This window comes from Lithobates pipiens, unplaced genomic scaffold, assembly GCF_037356315.1.
Source record: "Lithobates pipiens isolate NorthernLeopardFrog02 unplaced genomic scaffold, aLitPip1_a1.2 Scaffold_10, whole genome shotgun sequence".
NCBI classification, from domain to species: domain Eukaryota; kingdom Metazoa; phylum Chordata; class Amphibia; order Anura; family Ranidae; genus Lithobates; species Lithobates pipiens.
The window spans coordinates 56370687-56392299 of record NW_027507686.1 but is presented as its reverse complement, the minus strand read 5'-3'; the positions used below and the strand labels follow the sequence as shown (position 1 = coordinate 56392299).

The 21613-nt window shown below is 41.0% G+C and overlaps 1 protein-coding gene across 1 annotated transcript in view; it reads right to left on the bottom strand.

Annotated features, from left to right (window-relative positions):
* LOC143930767 (cytochrome P450 2J6-like) overlaps positions 1–21376 on the bottom strand; it is a 78528-nt gene extending 57152 nt beyond the window's left edge. Inside the window, exons 1-2 of the mRNA XM_077455347.1 lie at positions 21162–21376; positions 11852–12014 (exon numbers count right to left, since the gene is read on the bottom strand). Coding sequence (XP_077311473.1) covers positions 11852–12014; positions 21162–21323 — 325 coding nt within the window. The 5' untranslated portion in view covers positions 21324–21376. The remainder of the gene's footprint in view (positions 1–11851; positions 12015–21161) is intronic.
* Between the last annotated feature and the right edge of the window lie 237 nt (positions 21377–21613).

Here is a 21613-nt window from a genome sequence, read left to right as displayed (position 1 = left end):
CCAAGCACCTGAAGCTGATGTAACAGAATAATTTTTTTTGAAATATCACATCCCTTCAAGACTGCCTATGCTGATGCTGAGTGACTGTCCTGTTATGTTGATTGTCTATCCTCTTCCTCCTCCGCTGATATGTTGGAAGAACATTTCTGGTTCTGGGTGATGCCATCAGCCCAATTTTTCTGCCCCTGTTTAACAGGGGTGTTTAATTACAATTTTTGATGCAATGCTTTGCAGCAGGGCTAATTCCTGCAATAAAACTAGAGTATATGGAAGAGGTTGCAGTGTGGTGGCACCAGCACCAGTGCCTAAGGCCCAATTTTTCTGCCCCTGTTTAACAGGGGCGTTTAAGTACAATTTTTGATGCAATGCTTTGCAGCAGGGCTAATTCCTGCAATAAAACTAGAGTATATGGGAGAGGTTGCAGTGTGGTGGCACCAGCACCAGTGCCTAAAGCCCAATTTTTCTGCCCCTGTTTAACAGGGGCGTTTAATTACAATTTTTGATGCAATGCTTTGCAGCAGGGCTAATTCCTGCAATAAAACTAGAGCATATGGCAGAGGTTGCAGTGTGGTGGCACCAGCAGCAGTGCCTAAGGCCCAATTTTTCTGCCCCTGTTTAACAGGGACATGTAATTACAATTCTTGATATAATATTTCACAGGAGGGCCCCTTCCTGTGCCCACCCAGAGTAACGGTGAGGACTTATAGTGTTGTGGCACCAGCACCACAACCACCAAAGGTCAATTTTTCTACCACTGTTCAACAATGGCATGTAATTACAATTCTTGATATAATCGTTCACAGCAGGGCGCTCCAGCGCCCACCAAGAGTCACTTTGAGGGCTTACAATGTTGTGGCAAAACCAACACCTTGTTCCGCCATTTCTGCAGAGCATATAGGGCAGGCCCCTACTTTCAAACATCCAATTTACAAACATCTCCTACTTGCAAACGGAAGGAGACAACAGCAAGTGAGATGAAAAAAGATGGACGACAAAACAAATTATACAGGGGTGATAACCCTTCCCTATGTTTTCCAAAAAGCTTAAAAATTGTTTTTTTGACTGGAGCTACACTTTAAAAATGTACCAGTTGAAAATTACAAACAGATTCAACTTAACACAACAAACCTACACAGTCCCTGTCTTGTTTGCACCGCCTGTATACTGCTGTTCTGAGTATATAGGGCCTGGGGGCCACACGCATTTCCTTTTTTTAATATGGGTACAGGGTTCCCCTTTATATGCGTACAAGACTCAAATAGGCTGGTAATGGGCAGGGAGAGCTACCCATGCCATTTTTCTCAATGATTTTCAACCATATTGCAGGAACCAGATATAACATTAAAACCGCAAGCAGTTTTAAATGGTGTTATTTCCGTTTAATGTCATTTTGTGCAGGGACTGTTCTAAACACGGGAAACACGTGGCACTTCACAGGCATACTACAGACACCCCCCAGGCACCATATTTAAAGGAATATTTCACTTTTTTTCACTTTAATCATCATTAAAATCAGTGCTCCCGCCAAAATGGACATTTTTAAAAACATTTTAGGCATTGACCCATGTCCCCTGGGGCAGGAGCCAGGTCCCCAAACCCTTTTTAGGACAGTATCTTGCATATTAGCCGTTAAAATTAGCACTTTTAATTTCGAACGTTCGAGTCCCATAGACTTCAATGGGGTTCTAAAGTTCGTTCGAATTTGGGGTCCGTTCGAAAGTTCTGGTGCGAACCGAACTGGGGGGTGTTCGGCTCATCCCTACTGCTGACATAAAATGAAATAAAATATAAACCACATAGCCGCCGACGCCATCAACAAGCAACACTGATCCGTGTATGGGGAAAACAATAAATACGAAAAAATGAAAAAGAAATATGAAAAAGAAAATAAATAATGAAATAAAAATAAAAAAAAAAATAGAAATAAAAATAAAAAAATATATAAAAATGACAATAAAAATAAAAAATACAACAAAAAATATAATGTAAAAAAAATATATATATATATGGAATTAGCAAAATTATCTGTCCGAAATGAAGCAATTTAAATCAAAATCAACGTTCAAGCCACTCGGGGCGAGAACCCTTGTTTCATGAATCCAATAAGACTCACGTCTACTTAATTGGCGTATGAAGTTGCCTCCACGCCAATGTTTCGTAACTTTCTCAATCCCCCAGAAACTCAAACTTTTAGGATTCTGGGCATGTACCAGTTTAAAATGACGAGACACATTGTGTGTCTTAAGACCCTTCTTAATATTATTCACATGCTCACCTAACCTAACCTGGAGGGGCCTGGACGTCCTACTAATGTATTGGAGGCCGCATACACATTGTAACATGTATACCACCCCTACCGTGGAGCAGGTAATAAGTTGATCAATCTTATACTCCCTGTTGTTACTGGTGGCAACGAAAGATTTTCTCTTTTTTATGTTACATCTGGAATGTTTGCATGCTGTACACCTACCACACGCATAAAAGCCTGACAGAAAGGAAAAAAGCCTGCTTTCAGTTTGCACAGGAGGATCGATGACACTAGGAGCTATCTGATCACGTAACGAAGGAGCCTTTTTATATATAAAAGAGGGACGTGCGGGTAGGAGAGGTCCTAATACCCGGTCTTGTTTTATATTGAAACAAGACCGGGTATTAGGACCTCTCCTACCCGCACGTCCCTCTTTTATATATAAAAAGGCTCCTTCGTTACGTGATCAGATAGCCCCTAGTGTCATCGATCCTCCTGTGCAAACTGAAAGTAGGCTTTTTTCCTTTCTGTCAGGCTTTTATGCGTGTGGTAGGTGTACAGCATGCAAACATTCCAGATGTAACATAAAAAAGAGAAAATCTTTCGTTGCCACCAGTAACAACAGGGAGTATAAGATTGATCAACTTATTACCTGCTCCATGGTAGGGGTGGTATACATGTTACAATGTGGATGCGGCCTCCAATACATTGGTAGGACGTCCAGGCCCCTCCATGTTAGGTTAGGTGAGCATGTGAATAATATTAAGAAGGGTCTTAAGACACACAATGTGTTTCGTCATTTTAAACTGGTACATGCCCAGAATCCTAAAAGTTTGAGTTTCTGGGGGATTGAGAAGGTTACGAAACATTGGCATGGAGGCAACTTCATACGCCAATTAAGTAGACGTGAGTCTTATTGGATTCATGAAACAAGGGTTCTCGCCCCGAGTGGCTTGAACGTTGATTTTGATTTAAATTGCTTCATTTCGGACAGATAATTTAGCTAATTCCATATATATATATATATATATATATATATATATATATATATATATATATTTTACATTATATTTTTTTATTGTATTTTTTATTGTATTTTTATTTTTATTTTTATTGTCATTTTTATATATTTTTATATTTTTTTTTCTATTTTTATTTTTATTTCATTATTTATTTTCTTTTTCATATTTCTTTTTCATTTTTTCATATTTATTGTTTTCCCCATGCACGGATCAGTGTTGCTTGTTGATGGCGTCGGCGGCTATGTGGTTTATATTTTATTTCATTTTATGTCAGCAGGGTTGCACTGATTATCTAAGAGACCCATATGTGTCCCCACTTCAGTGCTAAATACTGCATGATTGTGTTTTTGGTAATTTAATACATGCTTTTTTTAGTCATTTTTGGTATTTTTTTATATCTATATGCTCCATTTGAGGGCAACTGGAGGTGTAGTGTTTGTATATTACTACTGAAATGGCACAATTCATGCGCATTCCTCTGTTTTTTTCTAATATTATTATTTTTTTTTTAATATCTCCTCTCTCTCCTGCAATTTATTAGGCGTAAATCTGGCTTCCGGGGTCACGCTTGATGCGTGTGTCCCTGGGTAGCTGTCTTGCGCACAATCTTCTTTCTCATTGGCTTACTATCAATGTACTAGCTTAAAAGCGGCTGTCCGACATCACGCCGTCGCTGCTGATGAAGTCCCGCCTACTTTCGGGGATGCAACGCGTACGGACCACGTGACCTAAGCCGTGACGTCATCCGCAAGCTGTTACACTGATCCGCGCATGGACGTTTGGTTGTATTTGTTTTTATGCTCAGCACTCGGCACTGGAGATCAGTGCATCAGAATGTGAGTGTACCTTTCTTACTACTGTTTCTTTTTTAATAAATTTGTATAAACAGAGAGCACTAGATTTTGTGTTTTATGTTTCTATATGGAATCATATTGATTTGAGGACATGGAAAAGGATTTATTCTTGGAGTACTTCCGTTATGTCTGCTGAATGCTGTGATTTACCCTTGATGGGAACATGCGTTTTCTGACCTGTCTGATATATCTGGGGTCCATTATTTGAGGTGAGAGTCCATCTTGCTCATTGGTGAAGGGATCACATCATCACTTGTTACGTTGATTGAAGACACACTGCACAAGCGGACTCTTCTTGATTACTACACCTGTTTTCTTCTCACTTATGGACTTTTGTGTTTTATGCACTATATCAATTGAGTATTATTTATTTATTTATCTATTTATATTATTTATTTATTTGCGCTGTACTGTTACTTTTTACTAATGCATAGAATGCATTAAGGTGAAAAACCTAGAGGGTTTAGAAAAATGGGAAAGTCCTGTTGCGCAACACCTTCGCTAGGAAAAATGAGTATGAACTATAGGAAGCTGCTCACATATAAAAGTGTTCTCTGCACTCAAAATAAAATTACAGGGGGTGTTTTATGTGGCGCTAACTAGATTAATACTACAAAGTGGTTTTACTAAATAAATAAATTTGTAAATAAAAAATTATATAAATAAAAATATGTGAATACATCCAGTGTATCAAATTGTGAAAAAATAGCCAAACTAATAACGGCAATAAAAGCGTGCATAAAATATCAATATGACATGAATGATAAAGTGCATCAACAATAGCAAAATACAAATGATCTCAGTAGCAAAAATGCATGCAGCAGTGCAAATAGTGAAAAATCACCTAACCTATTACTGCCATAATTCTGAAAAATTATTGAATAACCAGTGCTTAAAAATTAAAATGTACCAAAGATAATAATATACTAGAAATATATATATATATCAAACGCAAAGTCCATGCAGCAGTGTAGAATAGTGCAAAATCACATTACGGCACTTAAAAAAATTTTTTTAATTATATGTGAACGTTAAATATCCAGTGCAAAGTGAAACCAGTGTGTAAACAGTCCACTCCAAAAATATGCAGTCTGTTTAGCAATTGATGGTATTCATGCAATGTGAGAAATCAATATGGTGTTCCCTCTTCCTTTGCCTTTCAGTGCTTTACATGCACCCCTTGTTTCCCCCAGCCTCTCACCTCCAATAAAGGTCCCTACAGACCGGATCACACTTGAGGGGTGGTTAGTAAGTAATCTTCCACCATTAATAATAAAGCCTCCAAGAACTCAAACTAATTCCTCCAATAAAGGTCCCTACGGACCGGATCACGCTTGAGGGGTGGTTAGTAAGTAATCTTCCACCATAAATAATAAAGCCTCCAATAACTCCAACTAATTCCTCCAATATCCGTAATCCAGGCAGTATATAAAAGAGTAAGGGGGGCTCCAATGAGTAGTAACGCACAAAACTTTATTTTCAATGAAAAAAAATCCACACTTACATAATGATTATTCTCAACTCATCAACATTAAAATACTATTAAAATATCCTTCTATTTAATGTTAAAATTCGCTAAATTACAGCTTAAAAGTATAACTGGGTTCATTAATACCCAGTGTGGCCATCTTGTGTAATATTTATTGATAATATTTATATATATACATTTTTGATTACTTTTTATTATATTCTATATATTCCATTTGTGGTATTGAAATACTCTACCAAGCAATAATTTTTATTAAGAATTTACTTATAGCTGTCAATTTATACCTATTTTTGATCCAATTTTTTGTATTATTTATTTATAAGTTGACCTTACTTAGCATTTGGGCTGCTTAGTAGTTAATATTTCGTTTAGCCGGACTGCATTCTCTAGTTTATACACAAGATGGCCATAGTGAGCATGCAGGTGGATTACCTATTACAATTGCAATGAATTTTAATGCATTTTACATTTTGTCCACAAGATGGCCACACTGGTTATTAATGAACCCAGTTATACTTTTAAGCTGTAATTTAGCGAATTTTAACATTAAATAGAAGGATATTTTAATAGTATTTTAATGTTGACGAGTTGAGAATAATCATTATAAAGAATAAGTAAAGAAAGTATGATAGTAAAATTGCTGCAATCAGATCTAGCTCGCTCCGCTGCCGTTCGATTAACACGACAGCTGAGCGCACCATATAAAAAGAGAAGAGAGACACCTGACCCCTCACCCTTTGAGAAAGTCACGTGATTGTGACGCAACGCGTCAGAAGGAGTTGAGGTGTCGCTTGTTACTTCCGGTTGCGGCCGAGACCGGAAGCACCGCTGTATATATTTCCTGAATCGTTTTACTGTAATGTAAGTGTGGATTTTTTTATTTGTGCGTTACTACTCATTGGAGCCCCCCCTTACTCTTTTATATACTGCCTGGATTATGGATATTGGAGGAATTAGTTGGAGTTCTTGGAGGCTTTATTATTAATGGTGGAAGATTTCTTACTAACCACCCCTCAAGCGTGATCCGGTCCGTAGGGACCTTTATTGGAGGTGAGAGGCTGGGGGAAACAAGGGGTGCATGTAAAGCACTGAAAGGCAAAGGAAGAGGGAACACCATATTGATTTCTCACATTGCATGAATACCATCAATTGCTATACAGACTGCACATTTTTGGAGTGGACTGTTTACACACTGGTTTCACTTTGCACTGGATATTTAACGTTCACATATAATAAAAAAAAAATTTTAAGTGCCGTAATGTGATTTTGCACTATTCTACACTGCTGCATGGACTTTGCATTTGATATATATATATATATATATTTCTAGTATATTATTATCTTTGGTACATTTTAATTTTTAAGCACTGGTTATTCAATAATTTTTCAGAATTATGGCAGTAATATGTTAGGCGATTTTTCACTATTTGCATTGCTGCATGCATTTTTGCAACTGAGATAATTTGTATTTTGCTATTGTTGATGCACTTTATCATTCATATCATATTGATATTTTATGCATGCTTTTATTGCCGTTATTAGTTTGGCTATTTTTTCACAATTTGATACACTGGATGTATTCACATATTTTTATTTATATAATTTTTTATTTACAAATGTATTTATTTAGTAAAACCACTTTGTAGTATTAATCTAGTTAGCGCCACATAAAACACCCCCTGTAAACCTAGAGGGTTTACAACCGCTTTAAATTACACACTGGTGGACTCTATTTACTAATTAGTGTGACTTATGAAGGAAATTGGTTCCACTAGATTTTAGTTAGGGGTATCAGAAAACAAATGCATGCCACACTGTTCAGATATTTATCTGTTAACAAATTGAAAACCATTTATCATTTTCCTTCCACTTCACAATTATGTGCCACTTTGTTTGGGTCTATCACATACAATCCCAATTAAATACATTTATGTTTGGGTTGTAGATTTCAAGGGGTGTGAATATTGTTTCAAGGCACTGTATATAAGTGGTTTATAGTTCCTACTAATGCACAAACTCTTCAATATAGCAATATGGTGTTGTCAGTAACCTGTCCCCAGCCTGTCACTAGACAACTTGGCACTGACTCCAGAGTCTAGACTGATATGATACTCACCCTTTTTTTCGTTAACTTAAGCTTAGATTCCAAAAGCTTCGATCTCTAATAACTTAACCTAGCCATAGACTGAGTATAGCCACAAGTAAATATTAGACACAATACACATAAAAGTACCATTATCCCGATTAATAATTTTCAAGGAAAAGGAAGGTATTCTAGGAATATCGGGGCAATTGCTGAAGTTGCTCCCTTTGTATCTACACCCAAAAACTTTTTGTTGTATGGACTATCTCTCGGTACTTGGTAGAAAATGCACAGAAAAAATTATAAAAAATTACAAATAATTTAATAAAGACAGAAAATTATACGGCAGAACATTCACAATATTAAAATCATATACACCGCAGTTTAACAAACTACCGACGGGTTGCCCCATGAGGTCTCTGTTGAAGAGGGGTGTAGGTAGGAAATCTCCCTGTCCCTGGGATATCAGGAGATGTTGAATGTTAGTTACGTACAGTGGTGCTCAAAGCTTGCATATCCTTTGGAGAACTGGTAATATATAGTATGTACATTTTTTGAAGAAAACATGAGTGAGCAGGCAAAACACATTTCTTTTATTTCTTATGGGATTCATATTCAACTGTAGGTCATAACAGAATGGCACAATCATAAAAACCACACATGGAAACAAGTAAACAAATTAAATGTCCCCCTGTTCAAAAGTCTGCATACCCCTAATTCTTAATGTGTATTGCCCCCTTTAGCATCAAGGACAGCATGCAGTCTTTTGTAACAGTTGTCTATACACTAGGTGTGGTATAGCTGCCCATTCATCTTGGCAAAATGCCTCCGGGTCATGCAAAGTCTTTGGTTGTCTTGCAGGAACTACACGTTTGAGATCTCCCCAGAGTGGCTCAATGATATTGAGGTCAGGAAACTGTGATGAACCTTGACCTTTTTCTGCTGTAACCACTGGGAGTGTCAACTTGGTCTTGTGGTTAGGGTCATTGTCATGCTGGAAATTGAAAGAGTGTCTAATGTGCATCTTTTGTGCAGAAGAATGTGCGTATTTTCTGATAACATGCTGCATTCATGCTGCCAGCAATTCTCACAAGATTCCCCATGCCTTTAGTGAGCCACGCCATGCTTCACAGTGGGGATGGTATTCTTGTCATTGTTGACCCCTCTTCAAACATAGCCCTTATAGTTGTGATCACAAAGCTCTACTTTGGGCTTGTCACTCCAGACTACAGTGTGCCAGAAGCTGTGAGGCGTGTCAAGGTGTTATCGGGCATACTGTAACCGGCCTTTTTGTGGCATTGGCACAGTAAAGGCTTCTTTCCAGCAACTCGACCATGCAGTTAATTTTTGTTCAAGTATCGTCGTAGTCTGCTCCTTGAACCAACTACATTGTCTTTTTCCAGAGTGGCCTGTATTTCTCCTGAGGTTACCTGTGGGGTTATTTCTGTATCCCAAACAATTCTTCTGGTCGTTGTGGCTGCAATCTTTCTTGGTCTACCTGACCTTGGCTTAGTATCAAGAGATCCCAGATTTTCCATTTCTTAATAAGTGATTGAACAGTACTGACTGGCATATTGAAGACTTTGGATATATTTTTATATCTTTATAAAGTTCCATTACCTTGTTATGCAGGTCATTTTACAGTTCTTTTCTGCTCCCTATGACTCAGTATCTAGCCTGCTGAGTGTATCCACGCGAGAGCTAACAAACAAATTATCTGTTTATACACAGACACTAAAAATCTAGATACACCATAAAAGACCTCCCCTCTAGTGTATCACCACAGTGCTCAATCTCCTCCCCTAATAGCTGCCACTTCAACGCTTAATATATAACCCAGAAGGTGAAAAAAGAAAAATAAATAAAAGAAAAAATGAAACTACATCACAAAAAACACCTTGTAGCGCTAGATAACTCCTAAATAGTGATAATAAAATTAATCCACATGGAAAATATACAAACATTTACATGTGCATAATAAACTTCCAAAAAAGATAAATTGAAAAGTACTGTGATCAAATATCAGATAAATTGCTAAAAGCAATCACATGTGCATATTAGTGTTTTAATACCAATACAGAAAATAGTGATTAAAGTCCCAAAAAAAAGGAAAATGAAAAAAGAAACCCAAATCAGTTCAAAGGCTCCTTTTCAGGTGAAAAAAGCACATATAGCAGAGTGTCCATATAACGAAAAGCCTCCACTGCACCCTTGATGTTCGTGCCCCCCCTCGTTTGGAACACTCACCAGCTGTATTGCTCAACACTCTCGTGTCGAGCCAAAGGAGCTTTTAATGAATGAGGATGATCAACGTTTCTCCAGCAAACACTTGCAGTATACTTCTCAACAAAGGATAACGAACTATCATCTCAAATATACCTCGGGGAGACAAAGAGACTTCCCATAGTGCAAGATTGCAAAACTGCTTTTAATCTCAATAAAAGTCAATTAAAATCACACTCACATGGACCAACTTAAAAACAAGCACTTCGAACAGAAATTTCACTTCCTCACAGGCATCGGTGAGCACACTGGATGCTGGCTAGGTTAATATCATAGGCACTGTCCATATAAAGGGTAGCTGTGTGGTACCTGACAGCAGACAACCAAATTTGAAAGTAGTGCCAAAACGTAACGTCCAGTCCTTTCGCTTGTGTGTCCTCCTCCCTCCGCCTTAACTCTGCTTCTTACTGTGTACAACAATCGCCGTATAGCCACGCCCCCGACATGTTTCGTCAAATAGACTTCCTCATGGGACATGAGAAAGTCTATTTGACGAAACATGTCGAGGGCGTGGCTATACGGCGATTGTTGTACACAGTAAGAAGCAGAGTTAAGGCGGAGGGAGGAGGACACACAAGCGAAAGGACTGGACGTTACGTTTTGGCACTACTTTCAAATTTGGTTGTCTGCTGTCAGGTACCACACAGCTACCATTTATATGGACAGTGCCTATGATATTAACCTAGCCAGCATCCAGTGTGCTCACCGATGCCTGTGAGGAAGTGAAATTTCTGTTCGAAGTGCTTGTTTTTAAGTTGGTCCATGTGAGTGTGATTTTAATTGACTTTTATTGAGATTAAAAGCAGTTTTGCAATCTTGCACTATGGGAAGTCTCTTTGTCTCCCCGAGGTATATTTGAGATGATAGTTTGTTATCCTTTGTTGAGAAGTATACTGCAAGTGTTTGCTGGAGAAACGTTGATCATCCTCATTCATTAAAAGCTCCTTTGGCTCGACACGAGAGTGCTGAGCAATACAGCTGGTGAGTGTTCCAAACGAGGGGGGGCACGAACATCAAGGGTGCGGTGGAGGCTTTTCGTTATATGGACACTCTGCTATATGTGCTTTTTTCACCTGAAAAGGAGCCTTTGAACTGATTTGGGTTTCTTTTTTCATTTTCCTTTTTTTGGGGACTTTAATCACTATTTTCTGTATTGGTATTAAAACACTAATATGCACATGTGATTGCTTTTAGCAATTTATCTGATATTTGATCACAGTACTTTTCAATTTATCTTTTTTGGAAGTTTATTATGCACATGTAAATGTTTGTATATTTTCCATATGGATTAATTTTATTATCACTATTTAGGAGTTATCTAGCGCCACAAGGTGTTTTTTGTGATGTAGTTTCATTTTTTCTTTTATTTATTTTTCTTTTTTCACCTTCTGGGTTATATACACAGACACTAACTGCAATCTGAAAAGCCACAGATATGGGAAATTAACCTTTATTTGCAATTTTAACGTGCAAATTTTCCAGGGCCATTTGGGTGATTTCTGTTATCAATATGATTTGAAAAGGAGCAAAACTACTATGTGATAATACATGTCTTCATATGACCTCAATCCTTAATAAAAGACAGTTTTTTGGCATGATTAATCATATTTTCAATATCAATGCTAAAAGTTAATGATTTTTGCCAGGGTATGAAAACTTTTGAGCACAACTGTATACATTTAATATTTTTTTTAAATTATGCAATAAATTACATTGTGTTTTATATTTCTGTGTATGCAACTTTATAACTTTTAAAATTGATGTAACTGGTAAATTGTCAAAGTTAAGTCAGTTCTGTTTAACTTCTGTGACCAAATTGGTCAGTAATCCAATCAAAATATTCACAGTCAATAAAAAAAATAATCACATTACCTCGGGTATCAGAAATTACTTTCATTATTCTATTTTGCGGTCTGTCTGCAAAATCTATTCCTTTGTTCACCAGGACCTCTTTGAGGTCTTTGAACCCTTGGATGACCACAGCCGGGGTAAATCCCAAGTAAATGCTGTACACTGGGCCGTACACCTTGGAAAACTGAAAAATTACAAATGATGTTTTGCATACTATAAATAAACACTGGAGAACTGATTTATGAAAACTTCACAAAAAATAAAGTTCAACTATATTTAACCAATGAAGTTCCTAGTGCCATTTTATGAACAGTGCAGGATTAGTGGCATGGCTGGTGCAAAGAATTTTGACACCATAGGTGAAACCTCATTTTGGCCCTCCCCCATTATCTCTGCTCCTGACCCCATCCTCTTTGCCTTGCCCATGTATACGGTGGAGGTGGCGGGGTGGAGATGTTTGCGACACCTCTTCACCTACTTCTTCAGCCTCTGGACCCGGTCTGAAGACAAATCGTGGCGGCACCAGCTTTCTACCTCATGCCAGCTGTGTTCCGCAGGTATATGGACAGGCTAGGGTAGTATATGGACAGGCTAGGGTAGTATATAGACACTGTATAATTTCATTTTATTTGTGTGGTTATATGTTATGCACTATATTCATAGCTACAAATATATGAGAGTTAGCGCCAACCTTTTATATGTTTTAAATAGTATATGGACAGACTAGGGTAGTATATGAACAGGCTTGGGTATTATATAGACAGACTATGTACTGTGACATACTGAAGCAGAGCATGATCCCCTCACTTTAAAGACTGGGCTGCACGGCAGAATTCCAACATAACGACCCCAAACACACCTCCAAGACAACAACTGCCTTGCTAAAGAAACTGGCGTGGGGGTCCCCCAGGCCCCAGGCACTATATACTCTGAACAACAGTATATATACTACACGGCCTGCCCTATATACTCTGCAGAAGATTGGGCCTTGTGTGTTGGTCGCAGGAACGGGCTCTGCTGTGAAATATTAGATTAAAAATTGTAATTACATGCCCATGTTAAACAGGGGCAGAAAAATTGGGCCTTTGGTTTTGGTGGTGCTACAACACTGTAACCCCTCAGTTACTCGTGTTGGGTGCAGGAACGGGCCCTGCACTGAAATATTATATCAAAAACTGTAATTACATGCCCCTCTTAAACAGGGACAGAAAAATTGGGCAGTGGTGGTGGTGCCACAACACTGTAACCCCTTACAGATACTCCTGTTGGGCAAAGGAGTCGGCCCCGCTGTGAAATATTATATCAAAAATTTTAATTACATGCCCCTGTTGAACAGGGGCAGAAAAATTTGCCCTTGGGTGGTGGTGGTGGGGATGCCCTAAACCAAAAATATTGTTGGAAGCTATCATCATCAAGATTGAGGAGGAATAGAATAGTCAGCATATGCAGTCTTCAAGGGATCCCAGATCCATAGCAAATTCAGTTATATCAGCATCAGGTGCTTGATAGCTGCTGATCCAGGACTGATTCATTTTTATAAACGTGAGCCTATCAACAGAGTCTGTGGACAGGCGCACTCTTTGATCTGTTACGAACCCTCCAGCAACACTGGATGGGCATTCAGAAAGCACGCTGGATGTAGGACAGGCCAGTAACTCAATTGCATATTGAGCAAGTTCTGGCCAGTGGTCCATCCTCAAAACCCAGTGGATACTCTGTTGGAAAGGTCTCCAAGTCTGCTCTTGTCCCTAGTTATTCCTGCACCATATAACGCAGACGCTGGCGATGGTTGCTTGAACCAATCAGACCTTGGCACTAAGGACTGAAACTTTTTTAAATTCATTGGTCAGACGGCCACCTTCTCCACCACTCTTCCTCTGACTGAAAGAAGCCTCAGCAACATGTAGTCCAGCACCAGGAAATGGTAACCTCTCAGGGTCTGGAAATGCATTGCACAAACCTTTCTTCAAGGCCTCCTGAAGATGTTTTATCCTCTCTGCACCCTCTGCAAAGGCAGAGTGAGTTCTGCAACCTTACCCTTGTAAGGGCTGCCAGCCAGTAATGATCCCTCCCCTTGATACCACGAATCCTAGGGTCCTTTTGCAGACTTTGCAGAATCAGGGAGGCCATGCAGCTTAAGTTTGCAGAGGCATTCGATTCTGAGTCCTCTGGGTCACTAAGGATCACATGATCTGTAACTACCTCCTCCCAACCAAGTACAACTCCTTGGGTTTCTGGGGACTGAAAACCATCCCTTGAAGACTGCTGCTGAGTGTTATCCTCAACATCCATGCTGACACAATCCTGCTCCAATTCCTCTCCCTGTGTGTTTAGTGGGCCCGCAGGAATGCTATCTGGATAAAGGGGACCTTGAGAGGAAAGGAAGTCCTCCTCTTCCTCTCGCTGTTCTGCCTCAAGTGCCCTGTCCATGATTCCATGAAGCATGTGCTCCAGCAGCAAGACTGGAAGGACAGTGTCACTGATGCATGCATTGTCGCTGCTCACCATCCTTGTGGCCTCCTCAAATGGTGACAGGACAGTGCATGCATCCTTGATCAGTAGCCACTGGCGTGGTGAAAAGAAGCCAAGCTCCCCCGACCCTGTCCTGGTGCCATACTCACACAGGACACAGGGATCATTGATGGCTCTCTGCTGCGTGTGCAGCTGCTGCAGCATTGCCAACATTGAGTTCCACCTGGTGGACATGTCACAAATGAGGCGGTGGGCAGGTTGCATTCCCTTTCAATGTCAGCCAGCCGAACACTGCCATTGTATGACCGGCAGAAATGACCACAGACTTTTCTGGCCTGTTTCAGGAGATCCTGTAAGCCTGGGTACCTGCTCAAGAACTGCTGCACCACCAAATTCTGGAAGTGTGCCAATTTGCCAAACAAGGAACATGGGTCAAGAGTCTATGTTGGAGGGCGGAGAGAAGGTTAGTGCCATTGTCGCATGCAACCATTCCTGGCTGAAGCTAGCATGGGGTCAACCACCTCTGAGCCTGCCCCTGCAGAACTGACAGAATCTCTGCCCCAGTGTGGCTCCTGGCCCCTAGGCAGACCAACTCAAACACTGCATGGCACCCTTTAGCCTGACTGCTTGCGTAGCCCCTTGAATACTTACAGAGCACCACTGGTTCAGAGGATAAATCTACAGAAGAGGCCATAGAGGAAGAAGAAGAGGAAGTGGTGGAGGAGAGAGCTGTGGCAGAATCACCACTAGCATTTTGGAGCCGTGGTGGCGGAACAAGCTCCAAAAACACTGAACCTTGTCCTGCATCCTTCCCAGCTGCCAGCAGAGTTACCCACTGCGCCATGAAGGAAAGGTAACATCCCTGCCCATGCCTGCTGGACCATGGGTTAGCAGTAATATGAAGCTTACTGCTGACCAATTTGGCCAAAACATTGCCTTCCATATGCCAGTAGAGAGCCGGAATGGCCTTCCGTGAAAAGAAATGGCATTTTGGAACTTGCCAGTGAGGTACAGCACATTCCACAAATTCATTAAAGGGGGAAGCGTCTACCAGCTGAAAAGGCAGCAGTTGCAGTGCTAGCAATTTGGCCAAGCTAGCATTTAGACACTGAGCATGTGGATGGTTTCTTTTTACGGTTCAGCAACTGGGGTAGGGAAATTTGCCCTCTATAATCAATTGGTGGTGTACTGCTAGCAGATTGGCTGCAAATACTTGGGACACCTATTGCTGTACCTTCATTCCTCAGTGCAGGTTTTTGAGAGGACTGGAGTTATAGTAGGGTTGGAGATCCCAGATGAGGAGCAAGGAGAAGTCTGCCTTTTTCTTTGATGTGGGTCTTTCAAGTGCTGTTGCCAACAGACTGCATGGGAGGTCATCATACCACTGGTCAAGCATGTGGTTCCGAAGTGTCTGCTGTTCTGGCCCATGCCTGATCCACTTTAGCCATAGATTTCAAACAGCAATGGTGTGATATGCTGCACATGTGTCAAAAAAGGCCCACACGAAGGAACTTTAAAAGTCACTGAGGAGTCATTTGCGTCCTGCACCTCTGCGGTGTGATGTGATAGGTTGGCTGCCCTTAAGCTGCCCTCTAGAGGACATTATATATACTACATCCAGTGTAGCATATATATATACAGTGCCTTGCGAAAGTATTCGGCCCCCTTGAACTTTTCAACCTTTTGCCACATTTCAGGCTTCAAACATTAAGATATAAAATTTAAATTTTTTGTGAAGAATCACCAACAAGTGGGACACAATTGTGAAATGGAACAAAATCTATTGGATATTTTAAACTTTTTTAGCAAATAAAAAACTGAAAAGTGGTGCATGCAAAATTATTCGGCCCCTTTACTTTCAGTGCAGCAAACTCACTCCAGAAGTTCAGCGAGAATCTCTGAATGATCCAATGTTGTTGATAAATAGAATCCACCTGTGTGTAATCAAGTCTCTGTATAAATGCACCTGTTCTGTGATAGTCTCAGGGTTCTGTTGAAAGCGCAGAGAGCATCATGAAGACCAAGGAACACACCAGGCAGGTTCGTAATACTGTTGTGGCAAAGTTTAAAGCCGGATTTGGATACAAAAAGATTTCCCAAGCTTTAAACATCCCAAGGAGCACTGTGCAAGCGATCATTTTGAAATGGAAGGAGTATCAGACCACTGGAAATCTACCAAGACCTGGCCGTCCCTCTAAACTTTCAGCTCAGACAAGGAGAAGACTGATCAGAGATGCAGCCAAGAGGCCCATGATCACTCTGGATGAACTGCAGAGAACTACAGCTGAGGTGGGAGAGTCTGTCCATAGGACAACAATCAGTCGTACACTGCACAAATCTGGCCTTTATGGAAGAGTGGCAAGAAGAAAGCCATTTCTCAAAGATATCCATAAAAAGTCTCATCTAAAGTTTGCCACAAGCCACCTGGGAGACACACCAAACGTGTGGAAGAAGGTGCTCTTTTCAGATGAAACCAAAATCGAACTTTTTGCCCACAATGCAAAATGATATGTTTGGCGTAAAAGCAACACAGCTCATCACCCTCAACACAACATCCCCACTGTCAAACATGGTGGTGGCAGCATCATGGTTTGGGCCTGCTTTTCTTCAGCAGGGACAGGGAAGATGGTTAAAATTGAGGGGAAGATGGATGCAGCCAAATACAGGACCATTCTGGATGAAAACCTGTTGGAGTCTGCAAAAGACCTGAAACTGGGACGGAGATTTATCTTCCAACAAGACAATGATCCCAAACATACAGCAAAATCTACAAAGGAATGGTTCACAAATAAACGTATCCAGGTGTTAGATTGGCCAAGTCAAAGTCCAGACCTGAATCCAATCGAGAATCTGTGGAAAGAGCTGAAAACTGCTGTTCACAAACGCTCTCCATCCAACCTCACTGAGCTCGAGCTGTTTTGCAAGGAAGAATGGGCAAGAATTTCAGTCTCTCGATGTGCAAAACTGATAGAGACATACCCCAAGCGAAAGTTTCAAAAATCCAATAGATTTCGTTCCACTTCACAATTGTGTCCCACTTGTTGGTGATTCTTCACAAAAAATAAAAATGTTATATCTTTATGTTTGAAGCCTGAAATGTGGCAAAAGGTTGAAAAGACACTATATATATATATATATATATATATATATATATATATATATATATACTGCTATACTGCATCCAGTGTAGCCTATATCTACAGTGCATTCCGTGATGTACTGTCTCTAATACACTTCAGACAGTGTATTAATATAAATATATATATATGGGATAATAGCTCCGCGGGACCAAGTGCATAAACCGTTCAAAGGTGAAACCAAAAGATTTTTATTTATAATTAAATCAAAAATAATGCTTTCTTCAGCACACAGATCAAAACGTAAATTAAAGTCCGCTTATCTTCAGCACAAAAACACTAATTAAAGAAAACACCTACAGTTCTTTAGCCAGGTCTTCGCCCCAAAGTTTTCAGAGTCCTTATAGAAATCTTTTGCAGCCTCCAAAACAGCAACACAGCTCATCAGACAGGTGTTAAAGCGGGAGTCCGCCGTTTTTTTTTTTAAAAGCCAGCAGCTACAAATACTGCAGCTGCTGACTTTTAAAATAATGACACCTACCCGCCCAGCACGCCCGTGATGTCGGCACCCGAAGCCGATCTCTCGATCGTCTCTCGGGTGCTGCCGCCGCCATCTTGGGTATGGGAATCAGGAAGTGGAGCCTTGCGGATTCATTTGCCGGTTCCCTACTGCGCATGCGCGAGTCGCGCTGCGCAATAAAGATGGTCCCCGCTGTCTCTGGGATCCGTGTGTTTCCCTAGCAGACAGCGGGGGACCTTTGGAAAGGGGCGTAGATTCTGCGGAAAGGGACGTAGCTTCTGCAGATATCTATGCCGGAAGTGGGTGCAGATACCTGTACTGTACAGGTACCTGCACCCCCCTCCCCCCTGAAAGGTGCCAATTGTGGCGCCGGAGGGGGGGTTCCAATGAGCGGAAGCTCCACTTTAGGGTGGAGATCCGCTTTAATCTCCTACTCCTCCTCACCACCAACTCTTCACTACTTCCTGTCTTATGAGCTGTCTTCTTAGAGGCCTTTAACCCACTTTGTGCAGAATCCCTGTGGTCAGGGAGGGAGGCTCTTTCCCACCCAAATGTCACTTCAGAGCCCCCCAAATTCCAGGTCCCAACTATCTCTCTCTCAATATAGAGAGGACCGCGAGTCAGTCCTCTCCTGATGACTATACCCGGAATTTCTCACCCATTTTGGGTGACCCCCTAAAGTCTACCGGGATTTCCTTAAAGGGACCACAACCCGAATACTGGTGCTACATAGCACCCATCCAGGACCCCACCTTGGCGTCCTCTACAATATATATATGTCATATATATATTAATACACTGCCTGTGTGTGTGTGTATGTGTGTGTGTATGTGTATATATATATATATATATATATATATATATATATATATATTTATATATACACGGAGCCCTATGGCCGATACAGATATGGATAAGCATTAACATAGGACTTGCCACATGAAATGGACCTGAAAGTGTGCCCTGGTTTGATGGACGGTATACCAAAATAAGGGGGCATACCCTAGATTAGAAATGAATATTCCGTGAAGAGAAATTTATTTCGAGAAATACTCTGAAAAAGGGATGGGAGGGTGGGTATCATGCACAGGAAACCGAAAAAGACCACAGGTGAGTGGGCTGGTTAAATACCCCCCCAGGCTCCTCCCATAAATTCAGGCCACCATACTGGCCTTCCTACACATATACATATATCAAATACACTGCCACTAACTGAATAACTCACGTGCTTAATCTAACTCAAGCTATATCTCTGTCCACGCCAACAACACTACATGCAGACGCTCTGTAAGCAGCCTTATATAGTGTGTGGTGTGGACTTAGTATCCCTGAGCCATGATTAGCCAATAGCACCTTGCGCGCTGTGATTTGCCAAAGCATGCAGGTCAGGTCCATGCTTTGGATAATCATCACGCTGTGATTAGCCAAAGCATGCAGGTCAGGTGCATGCTTTGGATAATCATCATACAGCAATGCACTGCTGTATGATGACCTCGCAATCTTGCAGTGCATTGTGGGGTGTTCCCCATATTCTCTCGAATTTCCCACGAATGCCCCATATGTTCGGTTCATTTTAGAACAAACAAACACCTGATGTTTGACTCGAACCGCTGGCTCATCCCTACTGGCCAAGCATGTCTCCAGAGCTAAACCCTATTGAGCATATGTGGGGCATCCCAAACAGACAGTGGAGGAGCGCAAGGTCTCTAACATCCACCAGCTCCGTGATGTCGTCATGGAGGAGTGGAAGAGGACTCTAGTGGCAACCTGTGACGCTCTGGTGAACTCCATGCCCAAGAGGGTTAAGGCAGTGCTGGAAAATAATGGTGGCCACACAAAATAATGACACTTTGGACATTTTCACCTAGGGGTGTACTCACTTTTGTTGCCAGCAGTTTAGACATTAATGGCTGTGTGTTGAGTTATTTTGAGAGGACAGCAAATTTACACTGTTATACAAGCTGTACACTCACTACTTTACATTGTAGAAAAGTGTAATTTCTTCAGTGTTGTCACATGAAAAGATATAATAAAATATTTACAAAAATGTGAGGAGTGTACTCAATTTGTGAGATGCTGTAAATCAGGGGCGGTCCGTCCATTAAGGGCGCACGGGCGCCGCCCCCTCTATCCATGCCACCCTTATATGGTTAATGGATAGATTCATGCATTGCATGAATTTATCCATGCCCGCCACAGCCACCCCGTATTCATGTGTCTGCCCCCTTTCAGGGTGCCGGGTGCATGAATTACAGTGGCGGGGTTTTTTTTTTGAAGCAGCTGATTAAAGCCATAGGTTCTAATATATTTCAAAATAGGGTGGACTCAGAGTGCAGAGCATTGTGCTCGGAGCCCACCAAGGTGTGTTAGAAAAGAGAATAAATATTCGCATTTCTAACACTGAATCGCCTTTCCACCAATCAGGAAGCGCAAGTCTGATTGGCTGAAAGGGCAGGCGATCCTATTGGGCGCCTAGGAGGAGGGTAGGAGATGCACGGCCAAAGCCGCAGTGATCTCAGAAGAGGAGAGGACACATGAGACACTGACAGACTGCAGCCTGATCCCCTGACCGAAGTGCCCACCAATCCCTGCCGCTGTGTGCCAGCCGATCCCCGATGCTGTGTGCCCACCGAACCCCCATGTGCCTGCCGATCCCCGCTGCCGATGGGGTAAGACAGACGGCAGACGGTGGGGGGGGGGGTTGAAGTACTGCGGTGGGGGGGTGTTTGGCACCCCCCCAAACAAAAAAACACCAGCCACCACTGCTGTTTATAAATCCTGTATAATAATAAAAATATTCCTAATGCATGTGTAATGCATGGGGTAAAACCATAGGCTGTAGCAGATACCAGCTGGAGACTGGTGACACTATAGATCAAAATATATATTACCAGCACACTGTGGATTGTAAAAATTACCATTCAAATATATGATAAGATCACCTAACATCGGTAAAGTGTAACGTTTTGGGGTCACACAAGGCGCCTTCATCAGACATGGATCACATGCCTGACAAAGGGGACCTTACCACAGAATAGTGATCCTCTCAAATAAATATTTGGACGTTAGTTTTGACAATCCTCGGTTTGCTGGTGATATTTTTTTTTACTTTTGAGAACAGGTAGCGAGTATATTCAATATCAAATCTTCAAAACCCTAGACTGACCTTCCAAGATAGGTGGGTGGCTATAATGCTCATTGCTAAACTACTATCAGCATATACATAGATGTTCTTTAGTTTTATTATTATCCTTTAACTCACCTCTCTCAGGTTCTTTATAGGATTAGAAAAGTCCATTTGTAGTATATTACCCAGTACAGGCAATGCTAGAGGCCCAGGAGGGAAATCCTTTGGCCGAGAGAATTTCTTCCATAACAAAGCCAAGAGGAGGAGGCCCAGCAGCAGTGCAGTACTCAGCTCCATGATTGAGAATTCACAATGTCTGTTTCTGCTTCCTAGAATACAAAGTACAACACTGAGACTACACCTCCCTCAGAGTCTGATGTGATCACCATTGGTGTTTAGTTAAACCCACAAAGCAAGATTTTCTTGTTTCTAACCACAACATTCATAAGTACAAATAGGTTTAAAATTGCTCAACACAATACAGCAAGCCACAACAAAAAAGTATTTCAAGGAATTAGATAAATGTAAATATATAACTCTGATCTAATGTATACACAGGACAGCGCAAGACAAAATAGAAATAAAAA